Genomic DNA, 22636 nt, shown 5'->3' on the forward strand with positions numbered 1-22636 from the left:
GATGGTTACATACTGCCCTCTGGTGGAGACAGAAAATACCATACCGTAGCTTTATAGCGGGTATTCTGGATGGTTTCTGGTCTGTAATTTGTGATCATCACTTACTCAATGTTTGAATAAGTAGGAAGGAGAGGGTTTCTACTTTCTGTCAGAAGCATATCAATTAAATCACACTGTCCATGCTATTCTGTATCTATCAACATAATGGTCTATGAACACATAACATTGAAGTACAATATTATAATTCAAACTTACTTAAATAAAAATTACTTTTATTTTTTTTAAATAAATGCATTTTTTACAGTCTGAAAACAGCCGGCCATGCACTGCTGCTCTGGACATTGGAGGAAAACAAAAAACAACTGTTATAGGAAAGAACTAGGCTAAGTTTGCTTATTTTACTTCAGTTCATATACGGCCGTTTGTCTCAAACTCCAAGGTCTACTTCAACTAAAAGGGTCTCCTTCATACCAAAAACATTATTCAGTTAAAAGCTACAATAGTGATCAAATCTGAAAATGAAGTGATATATTTTTGAAAAGGCACTGAACAGCAGAGTAAGGGTTTGGCAGCCTAGGGATGTGTCATTGGTGGTAGTTTACAGAGCTAGAGAGAAAGATCAGTGCCAAATAAATGCAATAAAATATCCATGTAATTCAGCTTATAGGAGAGGCAACAAGAAAAAAGTACATTGAAAAGCACTTTTATCAATATTTCTGAGTAATAATAATAATATGTAGTGTGAGAAAAATCATTGTTAAATCCCAACCAACCTGGAGTTTGAGACTAGCGTTTTCTTCATATATATATATATATATATATATATATATATATATATATATATATATATATATATATATATATATATATATTTCATTCATGTTAAAAACTCTATAAGACTAATAACATTGGCAGGCACATATTTTCATACTACACAACGTTGACAAATGGCTTTCCCCCCCTTTTCTGGAAAGAAAAATACACAACAAGAAAAAAAGCAGCAACAAAAGAACTGTACAATTCTATAAAACCTGTGTTTTTACATTAGTTACAAAAAACTAATACTTCATTTAATGTTCATTCATACTGAGGACAAAGAAAAAAGACTTTGCATAATTCATTCTTCAAACTTGGTGACCTATTGCTGGAGCGTAATAGTGAAAAGGGTACTGAACAATAACACTATACGGTGTACGATAAAGAATGGCAACGTAAAAGAGGCGGCAGCACTTGGGAACGCTGTTATTATTGGTAGTATCCCTCCAGCTGTACTACACATGCACAATGCAATTGCAAGGGTCTGAGTCTCAAGGCAGAGCCGAGGTCTTTCCGACATGCTGTGGACACCGGACAACCCTATGTGGCTGGCAGCATGTATCTGAGCCAAATCATTTGGGCAACAATCTTTCATGGCACCACATATTCCATGACAATAACATTCTTATTTGCATTTTCAGTAATTGCCTCAGAACTTGCCCATGAAACCCATTAAAATTCCTTCTCAAACAGAGTATCCTTGAGTGACCCCTTCTAGATGATCACTGACACCTTCAACCTTGAGTGTAGCTATGAGAACAAGGCATGGTTATTCAGCAGTTTACAGATAAGAAACTACAGGACATTCACCCTGCTTGAGCTCCTGTTGTGCTGACATGTTAACTAATGCAGACAGAGAAGCGCTACTGTAGGTGTGTACCAAGGCTGTTTAAACTCTCCAAGCGCACTTATTAGCTGTTGTATGTAGTGTTTCACACAGATTACTATAGAGCTACTGAACACAGAGGATAGGAGACAGTCACTGGAGGTATGTTCAGACACAAAAACACAATGAAAAAAAACAACAATGAATTGAACTACTACAGCTTATTCATTAAGGGATCAGGTTACACTTTACTTGAAGTCCATCTATAGATGCTCTACAGACTATCAGTAACATTTCAACTAACTATCTACTAACCCTAACCTTAATCCTTATCCTAAACGTAACCATTACCCTAACTGTAACCTTAGCAAGCAGTTGCTTATCAATATAGCTTGTTGATAGCGTGACCAGCTGTAGAGCATCTACAGATGGAAAATCCGGACTATCCAAATAAAGTGTGACCAGGGATCACACATATACTGGAGAAGTGCTTACTGCCGAAGTGTGACTTCATATGGACTAGTTAGATCAAAGTGAAAATCCTTCATCGATGGAGAGGACACGGTGCCCAAGTCTCTCCATGACCTCTGGGTTCCTCAGCATTTCCTTAATGACGGAAGAAAATGACCTCATATCACTTCAGGTCTCTGCTGAGAAAGTAAAAGTGTGTCGCTGTTTTGCCGATACTCTTACTTTGATGATTGCTACTGCCTGTAGTTACACCAAATGGAGTAAATATGTGGATGTACAACACGTGAGAGTGAGGTGTCACTCTGCAGCATAAATTAGACAGAGTATCATATCACAGGATGTCAGGCAGTACACAAACAACAACAGGCCACTTCAAAGACTCCGAACACCACCACACCTCACCAAAATGACAACTTTAAAACCAGAAAACAAAACAGGGATAAATAAATAATGTGATTCTTCATAAGCACTGATACATGGTTTTGTTGTCTGGTCGGAATATGATGACGCCGTAGCTGAGAGGCTGACGGGTCAATTTGATCAGTTCCTTCAGGGGAGTCAGAGTAGAAGGGGGGGGGGGGGAATTAAGAAATAGTCTTTGGAATGGAGTTGATGTCTCCTGATGACATGTGATAGGTTCTCATGGACGTAGCTTTGTGATAGCTGCTTGAGGAAAAGGCTGATGTCCCCAGTGCATTGGTGGGATGGGGGAGTGGAGAGCGGTCATGAAAAAATAAAAACTTTCTGTCAAATAATGTGGGCGATGGGGGGGCCACAGGCAGGGTTTGGAGTTAGTCTGGGCTGCAGCGTTGCGCAGAATATTAGTGTTTACAAAAACCTTTGTTAGCATTAATGCAACAACAAATAAAGGGTATCAGCTTCTTAACAACAATGGCGATAGTGGGCGGCCGCATGGGGCTCTAAAGCACGGTTCCAAAATAAAACCACCAAAAATATATAAGAAATAAAATAAACCTATATGATCTAGCCACCACCCTCCCTCCCCTCTTGACCCCAACCTCTGGCCTCTGGCCCAGGGGGTCAGGTAGTCAGACTCAGACCCAGCCGCTGGTCAGCTTGTAGAACATCTCCTCGTCCAGAGACTCGTTCTGGTCTTTGGCGCGCGTGGACAGGAAGATGTAGCCTCCGATGAACTCATGTACCACCTTACAGTCCACCTCCGCACAGATGAAGGCCAGGCTAGGCTCGTCTGCAAACTCCACCGTCACCTAGGGGCACAGGATGATCAGTCAAAACCATAGGATTCTACAATATTAATTTAGTAGAACAGAGATTATCCTTTTAAAATGTATTTACCATGTGAAATGCCAAGCTAAGATGATAAAGCTAAAACAAATGGATGGTAACTGTGTTCAGAGTATTGAATGCCTTGTCTTTAAAACTGTTTATTTTCTGGTCTATAAGCTGAAATCCATACCATCTTGATCTCCCAGTTGACATTCCACTGCTTCATGTTGGCGAACCTCCAGGTCTTGATGGCGTCTCCGGTGTTGGCGTCCATTCGGATGAGACGGTTGTAGGTGATGCCGATCAGCTCGTCCCTCTTCCCACCCTGGAATCTGAGAATGACAGAGAATTCGAAATGAGCTCACAGCTTGGGATGTGCTTATTGGAAGTAATAAGCTTATTGGATTTCAACCACGCATCTTTGAAATCTGACAATAAAATCTCTGTTAGCTGTAAAAGAACAAGCCCAAACACAGACAGAGAGGCAGATGGGCAGACAAAGAGACTTGGGGGAAGAGATCTGTTATTTCGATAAAGGAGTGTATGAAGAGACTCTGGAGAAGAGAGGGGGACTCACTTGGCCAGGAAGTGAGTGATGCCAAACTCAGGCAGGGACTGCCACGCTTGGATGAAGCGCATCTTGGCCTCGATCAGACTCATCTGGGCCACGTTCTGGTGGGCCTCTAGGATCCGGGCCGAAATCTGATGAACACACAACGAAAGACTGTTGAACACACACATCACAGACACAAACCACCACCACTCTGAAACCAAGCCCTAGACACACACCTGCACAGACATAGGTCTACTGTGCACACATGGCCCTGTCCTATAACCACCCTATAAACCCCCAAACCCAAAGACACACCTCCCCATAAATATAGGAAGGCACACAAGGTAACCAAACTAAAGTATCAACAAACATTTGAGATACGTGACCCTCCCCAGAGGCCAGTCTACTGGCCAATGAAGTGCCTCCCCACCCCGGTGTATGAGTCAGTGGGATGAGCAGACAGACAGATGAGCAGACAGACAGATGCTGACCTGGGTCTTCAGGACACAGACTCACCACTTTACTATTTTAGCTTCACATTTAGAGTGTGTTAGTAGTTGAAGGAGAAATTAGAGGAAATGAGGATCGGACAAAACCAAAACACTAGCTAGCAATCACCCTTGACCAGGCAGTTTATGTTTTTCTAATGTTAAAGGTGAAACTAACTAACTATTGAGACTATGTTACAGATCTACTGATATGGTAAATCAAACATGGCCCGAAGACAAACCCATCTCCACTTACCAGGTCCCTGATATAGCCTGGCTGAAGAGGGAGGGAGGCAGGCAGGGATGGGAGGACAGTGCAAAAGGAGGGAAGAGAGAAAACAGAAAGAAAGAACAAAGAAAAACAAGCAAGTGAGAACAAGGCCTTTGAGCAAAGAAAACAGCTTCAAAACAAAGTAGCATAATCAGAACAGGCTAAATTAACAGGAGCATTTTGATCTCTTCAGGATCATGCAGCAGTCTCCATGGGGAGAGAAAGCAGCAGCAGGCTCCATGGGGAGAGAAAGCAGCAGCAGTCTCCATAGGGAGAGAAAGCAGCAGCAGTCACAGTCAGTATATGTCAGGGCAAACAGAGGGTTTACGACACAAATTATTACAAACTGATTTCATTGATTTACAAGTTTGAAACATTTCATTGGAGCTATTATGACAGTTAATGTTTGTTCTATTTTAGATTTAAGTAGCTACTGTACTGTACGGCAGGCCATTCATCTTGTGTATGCAATTCCCTTCATGTACACCAGGTGGGGACACATACCAAGGCATCACACAGCTCACCTAAACACCGCTACAGCCCTCTGCATTAGGTCATCTAGCAATATCCTGTTGTTTGTTATTGTGCCTGCCCAGTTTGCTTTCTCTTATGTAAAACTGTATGTTTGGCTAGGAAGTTAGGAATCCATCTAGCCTAACTCACAGTGATCTATAAATTCCTGTGCATATCCGCTGGGAATTGCAGCATGGAAGTCACATCGGGGGAGTCAGAGGACAGGAAGTCAAGTATAAAACTTTTTTTTTTTAAAGGAAAGAGCAGAGGCAGCACCTTGCAAGCCTCTTTCCCACAGCACAGCTGACTGACTGACGTAGTGGAAGGTTGACATTTATTGTCATGAGTCTTGTCATTGAGGCAGAACTGAGAAATGTCCACTTAGATAGGCCAGCTGCAAAGAAAAAAGTTGCTATATTGTAGAAATTCATGACATTCATTGTTCTGAATTTAAGGTTAGGGTTAGGCATTAGGGTTAGCAGTGTGGTTAAAGTTAGGTTTAAAATCAGATTTTATGACTGTGCCTGCTAGTGACCAATCTGCAAAGCTTCCTCCAGAACAAGATTCACGACGAAAAACATTGACCTGCGACTGAGTGGCTGACAGAGTGGCTTTTCCCAGCCTGGCTTCCCGCTCTGCATTCCCAGACAGGACTCATTTCCTGAAGCTCCCAAACAAACTCACACACACATACTGTATATCCACAAGCATACAGTACACACACACTCTCACATACACAGTTGCATGAAGAACACACACACACACTACACACAAACTTCCCTCTATGAACACACCGCCAGTTGCCCTCTCCAGGCAGAGATGAGATGAGTGTTTCATGTGGTGCCTTAGGGACATCCCCTGCCTGCCTAGCTGGGCTGGGTTGGAGCTCAGAGCCCCGAACTGAGACGGAGACTGGAGCTGGGCCAGAACCACAGCCCCATACAGACAGACCCGCAGGCCTGGGGAGAGAAGCTAGGAGGGGTGCTACTATGAGATCAAAGGGGAGGCCCATTTTCTCTCACACACGCACACTACACAGACTATACACACACCTATCCTGTTTTGGGCAGCAATGCAGAATAAACCAGTATGTCTCCTTTTCTCCTTTTTTGGGACAGAAACACCATTCCAGTGTGATCCAGCAGACACGGTAATGACTGTTTTTAGGATGTCGACCCTGGATAGACATTTCCTGTTTGATGAGTTTCCTCTCCTCCCTTCGCACTCACACACTATGAGTGGTCTTTCCCTATGCTCTTTTTCTAGACGACCCAGATTCACATCAGGCTGAAGTTATGGTTACAGTCCAAACCCAGACTAGTATAGAGTCATCACTTAACCACCACACACCAAAGGAACTTCCCGCTTTTCCTATTCAGCTTAATCAGAACCACATTGAGTGAGTAAGCACAGGAAGACCACTCCCCCTCTCATTTGTACCGGTATACACGTCAGCCTGTTATTTACATGGGAATTTGCTAAGTACAGAGCACAATTTTCCTGTAACTTAAATGTAAATGAATCTCTGCCTATGAGGGCCTAATGCGTAAATGTGACTTCTCGTCATTGGTTGGCTTTTGGTGGTTTGTTTCGGAGTTCTCATTGTGACAACTCCTTTAGGTTGCGTCTCTATTTCTCTGGCTGTGTCTCTCAATAACCTTTAGTAATATATTAGTTTCCTCTTTTTCCTTCGAGTGTAAACGGTGTGAAATGGCTAGCTAGTTAGCGGGGCGCGCTAGTAGCGTTTCAATCGGTGACGTCACTCGCTCTGAGACCTTTAAGTAGTTTTTTCTCTTGCTCTGCAAGGCTCGCGGCTTTGGTGGAGCAATAGGTAACGATGCTTTGAGGGTGACCGTTGTTGATGTGTGCAGAGGGTCCCTGGTTCAAGCCCCGGTTGGGCCGAAGAGAGGGAGGGAAGCAATACTGTTACATGAGCACAGATATGGCAGGACATGGATGGGTGAAAATAACATGGTGGACCTCTATCCAGTCAACTAGCTTCCTTTCAGAGGTAATGACGGAAGGGAGATGAGGGAAGGAAGCTGATTAGAGTAAGGAGATATCATTTGAGCTTGACTTGTGGCAATCCTTCCCTTTAGACTGCCGAGTGCTTGGTCTGCTGTCCTGGGTTCCCCTTGGAGAGGGAAGGAGGGAGGGATAGAGGGAGGAGGAGGGAGACTGCATTCCTGTGCAGGACAACCCAGATGCCAGGAGGCACCCCAGGCCAGCTGGGAAGTATCAGGGGGGTAAACAACAACCTCCCCCTTGAACACTGCTCTGCCCCCCTCTTCCCCCTCCATCTCTCTCCATCCGGCCTCCATGGAGGACCAAAGGCTATCCTTAAACCTTCACCTGACTAACATCAACTCATCTGAACATGATTAAGGGTTGCTTTTTGTTGCCATAGCTTTTGTCAGTTCACTGGTAGTGTAGCAATATGCATCAGTCTGCATGTGTATTTGAATCCAGGGAGTGATGGTCCAAACATCTATTGTCTACACTGATGGGGTCTCCTCTCCACACAGCCCCTGGCTAGTTACCTGCTTGTTCTTGTACTTCTTCAGGTAGCGCGGCGACACCAGGCACTCAGAGTTGATGTCGTTGGTGACGGCTGGCTCGGCGATGAACTGGGGGTCAGGGTTCATGTGCTGCATCTTGAGGAAGGACAGAATGTTCTGGACCTCCAGGTTATAGGAGCTGTCTGCCATTGTCTTCCCCTTAGAGGCCAGGCGGCACGCTGCCATCCAGTGGGCATACGGCTTCTCCTGCATGGGGAAGGAGGTGGTGGTGGTTATGCTGAGGCCAATGATATGCAAGGCTTTTCATTAGGTCCTAGAGTACTTTCCGTTGTATGTGGTAACTGCAATATTCTGCTCATTTTCACCTACACTCCAACTATTGACACAAATCTGATCATTCTTAATATGTTTCTAAGCCGCTTTTAAATGTAAAACCATGAGTAAATGTATTGCATTCTTGACATTGTGACAGATGGTCCTCCATGCAGCTAGAGGAAGCCAGAGAGCCACACTCACAGCGTCACACCGCAGCCAGATCTCATTCATGCCATCAGCCACCGGGATTAGCAACTTGATGTTGAATTTCTGACTGGAGATGTTCACATCTGGTGTCACCTCACAACCTACAAAGACAAGGAAAAGTTCACAGAGGAAGGGGACGCGAGGGGGTCAAAACCATCCATCACACACCACTGGGGATCACACACACTTAGGTCATAAAGGAACCGTTGCCTTCTTCAGTGTGTGTGTGTGTGTGTGTGTGTGTGTGTGTGTGTGTGTGTGTGTGTGTGTTGGTCCTGGTACCTCTTAGATTCATTTGGAGGGAGGGCGTCCCATGAGCCTCCTCTTTGCTCTTGTAGCAGGAAATTGTGATGTCCTTGAACGTGCACCAGTACTGCTTGTAGCCTTTCAGTGTCAGTTTTTTTGGCCTGGAAAATACATAGAAGAGAGAAGAAGAGAGGGAGAGGTAGAGAGAGAGAGAGAAGAAGAGACAAGGGTGGTTGTCAGTTCCTGCTTGAATCACAAAACACATAGCTTAGCAACACTAACCCACCCCCAGACACCAAGAGGAGAGAACCATCAAGCCTCAAGTGGAAAAAAGTACCCCCCTTTTTTCTATGAGAGAGAGCGAGAGGGCGCTTTCTCAGCCTCCTTCAGTGGTCCATAACTGAGTCAGCAGCATGAATAGGAGGAGCCAACTCTGGGCATGAGATTTAATGGAAGACTATTACTGTGGAAATGCCATGTGTCTACAGCTTATATTTTTACAACATTATTAAAGCTGTGAGAGCTAGCTGCTTGTCAGCATTGGCCTGTGGCCAAAAGGCTATTATGACTAGGGCCCAGAGTTTTTACTGACCAGCTGACCTGACCAAGAACAACTCTGGGCGCCTATGTATAAGCTATTACTCTGTGCCCTAGTTGGAGTCTATGACTAGGGCCAGGAGTTTTTTTTTTACTCGTCCTCTTAACCCCTGACATATTTCTGTGTTTTGTATCCTTAGTACCACAGTAACCAGGTTTCCATCCAACCTTTTTATGCCAGTAAAGTATATGTCAAAAAAAAAAAAAAAAAAAAAGTAATGACAGGCCTGATGGAATAAGAAAACTATTCTGTAAACTTTCCAAATGTCGGAGAAAAAAAAAATATGCTAGACAAGGTGGGATCTTTTTGTGTCTGTAAAATAAATTATGCAAGAAATGTCGCTGGAAACCCTTTTATGCGCAAATATTAATATAATAACCATCATATCAAAGTAAACTTGGAGTCACGCAATGACATGTGTGGTCCTCCAACTACGACTATTAGACTGAAATAAGTTATGATAAACTTCACAGGGTGGTGAAAGTGCAAGGTGATGAGCTTGATGCTCCTTTCCAATAAATATTGAGGGTCTTATTCTGGTGACATGATGGTCAAAGCTTGGCTGCCGTTTGTCCATAATAATCTCATCATGTAGGCTATACGTGCACTCTAGCCAACAGCGTGCAGATAGCCTACAGTATCTGCACGCTGTTGGCTAGAGCGCACATGCCAAGACCAGAGTGGGCACACTCGCTATATAACACACAATAATTTTTTGGCACATGGGAATTGAACCGCAAAAGGTATTTTTATGTGCACTATGTCATCAAGCACAGCCTTTTATCCGCAACGGGTCAATTTGATGGAAACACATCTCTGGTGGGAAAATGTTTTCATGCAGATTTTAGAATATTCGCATGAAAATCTGTCGCCAGTTGGATGGAAACCTAGCTAGTTATCAGTGTTTTTGTTACATTTGTAAATAGTGTTGCTGGTCCAAAATGTAATAGAATTCCAAAATTATGTAGCTAGTACGCACTCAAAAAGGAGATTCAAGGTTTCTTTTAGTATTTATTTCATTCAGTGGTAGGTAGATAGACAACAAACCTTAGGTCGAAACATCCATCTACCTACCCCTGAATGAAATAAATACTAAAAGAAACCTTGAATCTCCTTTTTGAGTGCGTACTAGCTACATCATTTGGAATTCTATTACATTTTGGTTGACACACCTGTTCTGAGCGCAGTGGTCACACAAACTTTGTTACATCTTCAGCCTCACCAATCAGCTGGCCCTGTGAACAATCCTGTCCACAAACACAATCCACACAGCCTAGCTTGATACTGAACAGACAACAGCCCTCCAATATGGGTCCAAACCTTGTTTCCTGCTCCTCCAGTATTATATTTAACATCCCAGGGACAATGCATTCTTTAAAGGCGCATGGCCTGTCATTAGAAGACATCAAGGAAAGACAAATTGGAATTAACAGAGGCAGTCTGGAGAGTTAGGAGGAACTCGCTAGTTGGCCCTTAGCCACTGATCTAAGGTCAGCTTTGAATTTCCCCCTAATGGTGTAGATTTGCAAAATTCCGGGAACTTTCAATAAATTCCCTGGTTTTCAAGAACTCCTGGTTGGAGGATTCCGGATTTCCTGCTTATTCCCTCAGATTCTGTGAATCCTCCAACCGGGATTTGGGAAAATCTGGACATTTTATTGTAAATTCATGGAATTTTGCAACCCTAGTTAAGATTTCAGGATGATACGCTGATCCTAGATCTGTGATTAAAGACACCTTCTACAGCAGGAGCAGTAATTGAACTTACTTGAAGACTTTGACGTAGTCGGCCAGTTCAGGAATGGACGTGATATCACCCTGAGAGGAAGAGAAGAGAAGAACAAATGTTTATTGATAAAAGGAGAAGGGCAGGATTCTGCACAACTCTAACAATGACCTCAAGTTTGACTCTCAGCGTTGCATATAAAATAAACAGTTGTGTAATCAAGCTTCAACTTCCTCAGATAAGCTGTATAAACTTCAGTCTGTTGGGGAGGGGTACATTTAACAATGGCCACATCATGTGATACCAACTATAGTATTTAGCCTTCTGAACAAACCTCTTGCCTTGCAGTAAAGTAATGTTCAGTGAACTATTTTTTATTTATTTTTTTATTTCACCTTTATTTAACCAGGGAGCCAGTTGAGAACAAGTTCTCATTTACAACTGCGACCTGGCCAAGATAAAGCATAGTAGTGCGATAAAAACAACAACACAGAGTTACATATGGGGTAAAAAAATATAAAGTCAAAAAAATACAACAGAAAATATATATACAGTGTGTGCAAATGTAGCAAGTTATGGAGGTAAGGCAATAAATAGGCTATAGTGCAAAATAATTACAATTAGTATTAACACTGGAATGCTAGATGTGCAAGAGATTATGTGCAAATAGAGATACTGGGGTGCAAAAGAGCAAAATAAATAACAATATAGGGATGAGGTAGTTGGGTGGGCTAATTTCAGATGGGCTGTGTACAGGTGCAATGATCGGTAAGGTGCTCTGACAACTGATGCTTAAAGTTAGTGAGGGAGATAAGAGTCTCCAGCTTCAGAGATTTTTGCAATTCGTTCCAGTCATTGGCAGCAGAGAACTGGAAGGAATGGTGGCCAAAGGAGGTGTTGGCTTTGGGAATGACCAGTGAGATATACCTGCTGGAGCGCAGACTACGGGTGGGTGCTGCTATGGTGACCAATGAGCTAAGATAAGGCGGGGATTTGCCTAGCAGTGATTTATAGATGGCCTGGAGCCAGTGGGTTTGGAATCCACACACTAAAGTAGTACCAGGGTGTTGTAGGACTTTCCTCCCTCCAGGGTGATCTCCAGGTCTGACAGGGTTAGGGTTGGGGTTAGTATAGGACAGTAAGGTGTAGTACCAGGGTGATCTCCAGGTCTGACAGGGTTAGGGTTGGGGTTAGTATAGGACAGTAAGGTGTTGTACCAGGGTGATCTCCAGGTCTGACAGGGTTAGGGTTGGGGTTAGTATAGGACAGTAAGGTGTTGTACCAGGGTGATCTCCAGGTCTGACAGGGTTAGGGTTGGGGTTAGTATAGGACAGTAAGGTGTTGTACCAGGGTGATCTCCAGGTCTGACAGGGTTAGGGTTGGGGTTAGTATAGGACAGTAAGGTGTAGTACCAGGGTGATCTCCAGGTCTGACAGGGTTAGGGTTGGGGTTAGTATAGGACAGTAAGGTGTTGTACCAGGGTGATCTCCAGGTCTGACAGGGTTAGGGTTGGGGTTAGTATAGGACAGTAAGGTGTAGTACCAGGGTGTTGGAGGTCTTGCCTCCCTCCAGGGTGATCTCCAGGTCTGACAGGGCAGCATCCACCTCGTCCACCTCCTTCTCACTGTTGTTCATGTGGTTTCCTGACGACATGATGGACAGCTTGTTGATGTGGTACTGGGGGACAGAGAGAGAAGGGTTTAGCTTACAGTCCTTTACCCTATATGCCATGAAGGTGACATATGTCGTTTCAACACCACATGATCAATGGAGTCTCCTGTTTGATATTGAAAGAAAAATGACTTCATTTCACTTTTCTGTTTTGCTCCACTGGGTTTCGTTTCTATGTAGGTTGGTAGTGATTGCCCAGTCCCTTTCATAGCATATGAGGTGGTAAAGTGGTAATAACATGATCATTGTCCAATAAATACTTTGGGTTTCATTGAAGCACGCACCATGAAGCACTAACTGTTGGTTAACAATGTTGAATTCTTTGAAGTGAGTACCAGAAAATACCCATATTATCACACAATTTTTCAGTAAATACCAGGTCTACGCCATAAAAATATGACTGTAAAACAAAGCATGTGTACAGTGTGTAGCAACCATGTCGAGACAGAGTGGCTTTGAGGGGGAAGGGTATGATTTAGTAGAGAAAGTGGGTGGGAGGGTCTAGATGCTGCAATCTCAGCACTGACTGTAAATGTGTCTTTACTAGAAGCACATGTGAGTAGTGTAGACTTGGGACATCGCGTGCAACATTTCTACATTGATTCACAATGGAAATACCATCTAGTCTGTTCAGAATTGTGTTTGTAATATTGGGAAGAGTCCCTGACCTTGCCTGGCCATTCATTCATTATCATGTGGACCAACAGAGAGTCAGTCTCAGCATGGTCTGGTCTGGTCTACCCCACAGTGGCACTAAGCCTAGGACTCACCAACACTCAATACAACTTGTTGACAAACGGTATTTATACTGTCAAGCCACCCCACCTCCCACTAGTCCCCTTCGACATATGAATGAACAGCTGCCGAGAGAGAGAGAGAGAGAGAGAGAGAGAGAGAGAGAGAGAGAGAGAGAGAGAGAGAGAGAGAGAGAGAGAGGAGAGAGAGAGAGAGAGAGAGAGAGAGGAGAGAGAGAGAGAGAGAGAGAGAGAGAGAGAGAGAGAGAGAGAGAGAGAGGTGGTGTGGGGGTGAGAAAGAGGTAGAGGGGGCGGGAAAGGAAGAGAGGCATATTTCAGGACGCTGTGGCGGAAGCGGCCATAGCCAGCTAGGGTTTCAGAATGTAGGACAAAAGCTTCCCCCTCTATGTTACCATGGCCTTTTCTCAATTAGATTTGCTCACCTCCTGCGTCCTCTCTCGCCTCCTTTTGAAAAAGGCCAAAGTTAATCGAGGAGAGTCGGCGAGGAGAGTGAACGTGTTTGGAAATGTGCTTGAAATGAGACGGTCCTTCTCCACTCGCGCATCATTAGGCTAATTATGTTTACAGTGGTGAATCCCAAAAAATTTGTAGAGTGATCCCAAAACAAATGAGTTAGTTGTGCAATACATTTTATAGATACAATAATAAGTAGCATATTGTTTTTAAATGTGTGCATATTTTTCCCCCCTAACAAAACAAATGCTGATTTAAAGGGGGTGTGGTACATTTCAAAACTCTTCTGCCAGTAGGATACACATAAGTATCCTCAATGAAAGGTGGCTATCGAGGAGGGGAGGACACTCTTTTGTTTGCCTACTATCAAATTGACACAATACTCGACCACTTATTGGTTTCCAGGTCACCGAGGAGAGAGGACAGAATTTTGCCCAAACGAGAATCTCCCCATGTCTCTACCTCCGACGCCCACTGACACTGCCTTTACCATGGGGGATGGGGGAATGTGTGTATGTGTTTCTGGTGCACACGTGTTTCTGGGACATGTTCTACTGGTGTGTGCGTTGTGTGTATAGGGTTGGAGTTGGGGGCTGTTTACTGAGCTAGACATGGCGGGCTAATCGCTATACTTAGACACGCCGACATATCCAGGTGATAGCCTGCTAACGCCAGCCAGCTCCCTGGACACAGAGACCACTCAACTCTTACTGCAATAAACCCACCCCTTCTCTTCCTGCCTGACTTCATCAGTGAAACCTTAGCCATGACTCCAACAGCTACCTTTAACTTAGCAAGAGAGAGTGATAGATAGCTGTGCTAACAGACAGGTAGCGACAGGCTAGCTGTTAATCCAAACAAACTGCAGATCAGCATCTCCTCGGGGGGGACGAAAGACTAAAACCTCAACCAATGGTGTATTAATAAACGGCTCGGCCTCTGTTGGAAAACGTAACATGGTAGTTAACAGCTTATAGAGGAATGTGTAGGAGGCTACAGGTCAGGTTGGAGTGGGTGGTCCATCCGGTGGTGGTGGGGTGAGTCCAGTAGCCGTTAGTGCTGAGCAATTAAATCAACATTTCTGTAATTTTTTGTTTTTTAAACAACTAATTCACAGATATTGGTTCAATTATTTGAATTCCATTTCCTTCAGTTTTTTTCTGTGAGCTCAATGCGCAGTTTCTCTCAAGATAAATCAGATCAAGCCCGAACTGTGTAATGTTGTTGGGAGTTGTAGTTTCCAACAGGCCAATATTCTACATAGTTTAGCGCAGAAACGTAGTTAACTACAATGACCATAATCCATTGTGCACCTACTTGTCCAGTCTGTGCGTTTTTTTTTAACGCCTGCTACGTTAGGTTAGTGTGGGGCAGACACGAAGAGGTTGAGAAGAGACAGAAAAATGCGCGATTGAGAAGTATAGAGAGCAGTTGCTTCGCAAGGTATCTCTACCTGAAAATACATGATCTAAGTGATTGATAGTTGGTATTCAGCAGTCATAAAAGTATGCCTTATTTACTTTGAATAACTACTAAAATAGTGATTTTGTCAGACAGCATAGTCAGCAGCTCTATAGAGATGATATTACTTGGAATGAAATACAACAAATATAATATACACAACTGAAATATTTATTTTGTATTTATTGTACTTTTTTTATCCCTTTTTCTCCCCAATTTCGTGATATCCAATTGGTAGTTACAGTCTTGTCCCATCGCTGCAACTCCCCTACGGACTCGGGAGAGGCGAAGGTCGAGAGCCATGCGTCCTCCGAAACACGACCCTGCCAAGCCGCACTGCTTCTTGATACACTGCTCGCTTATCACGGAAGCCAACCGCACCAAAGTGTCCGGAGGAAACACCGTCCAGCTGGCGACCGAAGTCAGCTTGCAGGCGCCCGGCCACCACAAGGAGTCGCTAGAGCGCGATGGGACAAGGAAATCCTGGCCGGCCAAACCCTCCCCTAACCCGGACGACGCTGGGCCAACTGTGTGCCGACTCATGGGTCTCCCAGTCAAGGCTGGCTGTGACACAGCCTGGGATCAAACCCAGGTCTGTAGTGACGCCTCAAGCACTGCGATGCAGTGCCTTAGACTGCTGCACCACTTGGGAGGCCCCACAACTGAAATATTTTATTAAAATAATGTGAATAAATGGTTAATAAGTGATAAGCAGTAATGGGCAGTCACTACCATCATGGGACTTGTATTAATTGTTTTATTCTGTGTTACAGCATTCAACCCACAATGCATTTAATAAAAAAAAACTAAAATAAATAATCAAAACCCCAAAAAACGTGTTTATTGTTTAATAATCGAACCAAAACCGAACAGACCTCAACAAGCACTAATCGCTCAGCACTAGTAGATGTGGTTACTCTATAATTACCCATTGGGGTGAGGACACACTGGCGCCCCCCAGGTCCTGTCACTCAGGCTTTACGAGGTTTGGAAATAGCCAGGCCGCCCCCGGGCTAAGGCTAAGGTGTCACAGACAGGATCATTTGATTCATTGCAGCCCGGGGCGGCCCTGCATATAGTTAAAGGACAATTGTGCCACTTTTCAACCTCATATTCATTATCGGCAGCACCAAACCAGTGTCTACATATGTGAACATGGCGTGTTTCTTTGATCAGTGGTTAAAACGATAAGAAAGGTCCTAAAAAATGATTCTCTGTGACATCACAGGGAAGGATTAAAACTAAGAAAAACAGTGATTTTCAAAACCTGCAACGAGTTTCTAGCCAGAGGGAGGATATTTTATTGCTCATCACGTCACTGTGAATCTCATAGTGTTTTAAAATCACTGTTTTTCTAATGTTTTTACAAAAGGTAGAAATGCGCAGTTTTCACATATGTAGACACTGGTATTGTGACGGAGATAATGAAAATGGAGGTCGAAAAGTACTGGATTTGCCCTTTAATAGGGGAACCATGTTTCTGAGTACTGCAGCAGACCAGACCAGACACCCACCCCATCCAAGTCTGACCCCTGGTCAACACGCCCATTCAATTCATTAGCTGTTCCGCAGTGTTCTGTTCAACAGGCAGTGAGCCCATAGAGAAGATAACTACTTGAGGGCTTAGTAATCAGTCTTCAACCAGGCCAATTAACATGACACCTACACACACACACGCGTGGAACTGCACATTATAGTACACATCCATCCACACACACACACACACACACACACACGTCTCACCTGCAGGGCGGCGAACATCATCATCTCCTCCTCAGTGCACTCTATTTCCTCCAGCAGGATGGCCCACTTGGCCTGCTCATATAGCTGGTTCACCCTGATGGCATCGTACTGCAAGGGGGAGAACACATAGCGTTAGCCCTGGCACTAAGCCTGCCTCTTCACAAGTACATAGCATAGACCCACACACAGCACTCAGAGACAGTCCAGCTGAGAAAACAGGACAGCCCAGAGGGGTACTTCCTCTACACGCCCCCCAAAATCTGCTAGCTGCAGATGTAGGCTGGTGGGGAGTGTGTGTGTGCATGTTTTGCATGTGGTGTGATGTGTAAGCTGTTACACAATTCAGAGAAACGCAATAAAAGTTTCAAGAGAAACCCTAAAGTCTCATCTGATGGAAAAACGGCTCCACATACTGTACCTTGGGGTTGAGGTCGAAGAAGCTGTGGTACTTAAACCGCAGGAGGAGCACCTCATTCTCCTTGACATCCTGCTCCATCAGAGACCTGGATGAGTCCAGCCACCTTCACACACACACACAGGAGAAATAAAAGACATCATCATTGACAGAACAGTGACTGTCACACTTCTGAGAGAAGGTTCCACAATCAAAATGACCTCAGAGTTGTAACAGAGTTGTGAAACAGGGGCCAGTTGCAGTACAGTAGGCAACACTGGTGCTAGATGGGTATTATTAGGGCGACTCACCCCTGGTTGATCTTTGCCTTGTCCAGGAGGGACTGGGGCTTGTAGAGTTTGGCCAGGATATCGGGCGAGGAGATTGGCTGGCTGACAGCAAGGATGCTGGGATTGCCCTCGGACAGGGGGCTGTCTCCGAACCAGGCGGTGGTGGGGGACAGGGGGCTGCCGTCTCTGGAGTCATAGGTGGGGGTCATGGTCTTACTGTACAGACCTGGACTGGAGTAGATGCTCCCTGCAAACCAGACAACACATGTTTAGTACCCTGGGGTAGACTAAGGAATGTTGGGCTCAATTCCATTTCAGTTTGAGAGATTAATTGAAATTCCAATTCAAGTTTTTTTTTTTATATCATTACATTGGAATTTCAATTAACTTCCTGAATTGAAATGATCCCAATTGTGTGAGTGACATCCACCAAGACAAAGAAAGACACACATCACAAGTACCATACCAGCAAAACACTGAATATGATAAAAACACGGTCACAATACAGTCCCCTGCAAAATAATGCACTACACTCACACATTCAGTACCAAGCACAAGTGCCTCCAAAAATAAAGTGAACATTGTTCCACAACACACACTTGCAGCCTGCGGTTGGTAGCACCACCGATCTGACAGGTGGTCTTGATGCCCTGCCGACGCTGTTGGGGAATTATGATGCGCTTTAGCATGCACATGGTGCACACGATCATGGTCACATGGTCCACAACCTGGAAGGTGCACAGAGCAAACTATACAGCACAACCAGCAACATATAGGGAGGGAGGGGGGGATAGGGAGGGGGAGGGGCTTACACGAAAGTGAGACAGCAAGGTTCTAAAAGCTAGCATCTCTCTGCTTTGTTTGTGTTCCATTTAGGAGAAAAAGGTGGATGTGTGTTTGGAGGGAGAGATTGATCTTCCTTGGGTGGAGGAGAAGTATGCGTGTATAGAGAGAGGTTTGTGTGTATGATTTTTTTGAGTTGTATTCGGATTTAAGCCATTGACAATTGAACTAAGACATAAATAACCAATGTGAAACCATGACATTTCCTGCTGGCTGGCCTGTCCAGTATGTTTGGCCGTAGAAACAGCCCACACACTGACCAGGCCCCATTGGCCTGAAAAAGCAGGCAGGCAGGCCAAACCACTAACCTCAATCTCAACAAGAAATGGCCTGTGTGTGTGTGTGTGTGTGTGTGTGTGTGTGTGTGTGTGTGTGTGTGTGTGTGTGTATATATATATATATATATATATATATATATATATATATATATATATACATATACACACACAGTGGGGGAAAAAAGTATTTAGTCAGCCACCAATTGTGCATGTTCTCCCACTTAAAAAGATGAGAGAGGCCTGTAATTTTCATCATAGGTACACGTCAACTATGACAGACAAATTGAGGAAAAAAAATCCAGAAAATCACATTGTAGGATTTTTTATGAATTTATTTGCAAATTATGGTGGAAAATAAGTATTTGGTCACCTACAAACAAGCAAGATTTCTGGCTCTCACAGACCTGTAACTTCTTCTTTAAGAGGCTCCTCTGTCCTCCACTCGTTACCTGTATTAATGGCACCTGTTTGAACTTGTTATCAGTATAAAAGACACCTGTCCACAACCTCAAACAGTCACACTCCAAACTCCACTATGGCCAAGACCAAAGAGCTGTCAAAAGACACCAGAAACAAAATTGTAGACCTGCACCAGGCTGGGAAGACTGAATCTGCAATAGGTAAGCAGCTTGGTTTGAAGAAATCAACTGTGGGAGCAATTATTAGGAAATGGAAGACATACAAGACCACTGATAATCTCCCTCGATCTGGGGCTCCATGCAAGATCTCACCCCGTGGGGTCAAAATGATCACAAGAATGGTGAGCAAAAATCCCAGAACCACACGGGGGGACCTAGTGAATGACCTGCAGAGAGCTGGGACCAAAGTAACAAAGCCTACCATCAGTAACACACTACGCCGCCAGGGACTCAAATCCTGCAGTGCCAGACGTGTCCCCCTGCTTAAGCCAGTACATGTCCAGGCCCATCTGAAGTTTGCTAGAGTGCATTTGGATGATCCAGAAGAGGATTGGGAGAATGTAATATGGTCAGATGAAACCAAAATAGAACTTTTTGGTAAAAACTCAACTCGTCGTGTTTGGAGGACAAAGAATGCTGAGTTGCATCCAAAGAACACCATACCTACTGTGAAGCATGGGGGTGGAAAAATCATGCTTTGGGGCTGTTTTTCTGCAAAGGGACCAGGAAGACTGATCCGTGTAAAGGAAAGAATGAATGGGGCCATGTATCGTGAGATTTTGAGTGAAAACCTCCTTCCATCAGCAAGGGCATTGAAGATGAAACGTGGCTGGGTCTTTCAGCATGACAATGATCCCAAACACACCGCCCGGGCAACGAAGGAGTGGCTTCGTAAGAAGCATTTCAAGGTCCTGGAGTGGCCTAGCCAGTCTCCAGATCTCAACCCCATAGAACATCTTTGGAGGGAGTTGAAAGTCTGTGTTGCCCAGCGACAGCCCCAAAACATCACTGCTCTAGAGGAGATCTGCATGGAGGAATGGGCCAAAATACCAGCAACAGTGTGTGAAAACCTTGTGAAGACTTACAGAAAACGTTTGACCTGTGTCATTGCCAACAAAGGGTATATAACAAAGTATTGAGAAACTTTTGTTATTGACCAAATACTTATTTTCCACCATAATTTGCAAATAAATTCATTAAAAATCCTACAATGTGATTTTCTGGATTTTTTTCCCTCATTTTGTCTGTCATAGTTGACGTGTACCTATAATGAAAATTACAGGCCTCTCTCATCTTTTTAAGTGGGAGAACTTGCACAATTGGTGGCTGACTAAATACTTTTTTCCCCCCACTGTATGTGTGTGTCTAATACAGTCGAAGTCATGAGAAGAGCGAGGGTTTCTAGAAGGCTCTATAAAGGTTGACTCATAAATGCAGGGAGGGAGGCAATGCAGGTCAGCTAGAGTGCTGCTCTCCCATATGGTCACAGGAGGAATCCCAAACATCTAGGGAAAGCTGATAACAGTATATACCCCCTCATCTAGAGAAAACAGTCAGGCCAATGTGTTTACTCCCAGCCGTTGACTTTCAGTAGGATAGTGAAAATGGTCTGAAGGGCACCGACTATGTTAACACCTCCTAATCCTTCATCCCCTTTCACTGGGGACTGCTAGGGTCTGGAGGGGTAGACCACCCAGCGCTTTGTCGCCTAGATGTAAACTAGGAGGTGTCGTCACCATATAAAAGTGTCTCTGTTTCTACACATGGCTTCTGTATGGATATGGGTTGGGGGTGGTCCATTTGAAATTGGGTGAATGTATTGTTGTGGACATACCATCCTTCTTCTAACCACTTATTTATTTTAAATTGGCTCTTCCTGGTACCTGCTGAGCAAAACGTGAACAGATTTCTAGCAAAACAAACACAAAGTGAGCAAAGCTGTTTTTAGTGAGCTTGGTTCTGTTGGAGTGAGGCAAAGCCTATCATGTAACCAGAGTCAGCTGATTTCCTCAGTCAGGTGACAAGGGCAGCAGCTGGCTTCCTATGGATACAGCCTTGTCAGGTGACCAGACCATCACTCCAGCTGAGGGGTGAGGAGGGTAAGGGAAACAGGAGGAGGGGAGAAAGCAGACAGAAGACCAGGAGAAACCTTACCTTTGACCGGCCCGATGTAAATTATCTCAGAGGCTAGAGGGAAAAGACAGAAAACGAGAAAAGGAGGAAGGGAAGGAAAGCAGAGGAAAAGGAACAAAAACAAGAGGACAGATTAAAGAGATATTAAAACCAGAGATATTAAAAAGACAAGATGAAAAAGGAAGAAAAAGGAGGGAGTAGACATGGATGAGAATGACAACCAGGGGAGGGCACTGCCAGTATGCCAATCTAACCAACCCCAGATTAGAGGAGGTCCTTTTGCCCTCCTAGCAGAGGAGAAAGGAACATGGCATGACAAACCATGGACAGTTCCCATCCATCTCTAATTGAAAAGCCAGGCAGGGCAGGGCGTTGGTTAAATTGACCCAGCACTACATAACACACCTACTGAAATTAAAGTCCTGTTCATATCAACTTTACATGATGAGAATATCGTAGAGATGATTATCTGAGAGGAACTGCAGAGTAGCAGACCCCATGGCAAAGAAGGAGCAAGCATGGTCTTAGTCCTAGTTCTGAGTCATAGGAAACTGTTAGTAATATGGATAGTAACAACATTCATGTTTCTATTAATGGAATGTGAGTTGGAGGTCTGGGATTTTCCAGTGACACCGTAGACATGTGGGTGGAGATGGGTTGTGGTCTTAGACTCAGAATTGACTAATTCTAAACACTAACTGGATCAACCCCATACATCCACTTGGTCTAGGGTGAACTTCTGAACTCAAATCTTGCCAACTCATCTTCACCTCAGTATTGCCCCCTCACCCAGTTTCCTCTGTGGTCCAGTGAGTGTGTTAGGAAGGAGATAAGGAGTTATCAGGTCAAGGTCAAAGAGGCCACAGAGGGCCTCATTCAGTATGAGTGGAATGGGCAGAACTGTTGGGAGAGGCTGGGGCTGAGCTCCATACAGATTGCATCAAGTGTAAGGAAGAGGCTGTGTGTGCATCCGTGTGGGTGTGTGTTTGTGCGTCGTAGATTGCATCGTGGCCTGGACCTTGTGATTCCCATCAGGCGGCCACAGCCCCTCCCAGAGGGGAGGCAACACAACAGTCAGGAATAACTCCCAGCAGCTTGGCAATGAAACACTGCACATTAAACATTTACTCACTCCTACCATCTGAGCTGGGGGAGAAGGTGTGTGTGCGCGCGCACACACACACGTTTTCCTTCAAGTATTTTTGTTCCTAAAGCGGCTTTGACTATTTGTACAGAGGTAAGGCTTGGCCTAATTCATTTTAGAAACCCCTGGCCAACAATTAACACAGCTCAATAGGATATCAGTGTGGAGATAATTGGGGCAATACCAGTCATATATAAGGGTGTAATAATAATCAGAAAAAGTCTGAGACTATTTCCCAGGGTCACCCATGGAGTC

The 22636-nt window shown here is 44.3% G+C and overlaps 1 protein-coding gene across 6 annotated transcripts in view; it reads right to left on the reverse strand.

Annotated features, from left to right (window-relative positions):
* Window positions 1-255: 255 nt before the first annotated feature.
* LOC121544774 (fermitin family homolog 2) overlaps window positions 256-22636 on the reverse strand; it is a 68216-nt gene continuing 45835 nt past the window's right edge. For 2 of the 6 annotated variants that reach the window (XM_041854909.2, XM_041854910.2), the window contains exons 5-17: window positions 21259-21291; window positions 17586-17811; window positions 17299-17401; window positions 16881-16988; window positions 12340-12474; window positions 10840-10889; window positions 8510-8634; window positions 8222-8328; window positions 7727-7951; window positions 4659-4679; window positions 3939-4063; window positions 3552-3693; window positions 256-3342 (exon numbers count right to left, since the gene is read on the reverse strand). In XM_041854909.2, coding sequence (XP_041710843.1) covers window positions 3169-3342; window positions 3552-3693; window positions 3939-4063; window positions 4659-4679; window positions 7727-7951; window positions 8222-8328; window positions 8510-8634; window positions 10840-10889; window positions 12340-12474; window positions 16881-16988; window positions 17299-17401; window positions 17586-17811; window positions 21259-21291 — 1574 coding nt within the window. In that variant the 3' untranslated portion in view covers window positions 256-3168. The remainder of the gene's footprint in view (window positions 3343-3551; window positions 3694-3938; window positions 4064-4658; window positions 4680-7726; window positions 7952-8221; window positions 8329-8509; window positions 8635-10839; window positions 10890-12339; window positions 12475-16880; window positions 16989-17298; window positions 17402-17585; window positions 17812-21258; window positions 21292-22636) is intronic. The other 4 variants (XM_041854914.2, XM_041854913.2, XM_041854911.2 and 1 more) reach the window with 3 other exon arrangements.

Source organism: Coregonus clupeaformis, chromosome 29, assembly GCF_020615455.1.
Source record: "Coregonus clupeaformis isolate EN_2021a chromosome 29, ASM2061545v1, whole genome shotgun sequence".
Classification (NCBI taxonomy): domain Eukaryota; kingdom Metazoa; phylum Chordata; class Actinopteri; order Salmoniformes; family Salmonidae; genus Coregonus; species Coregonus clupeaformis.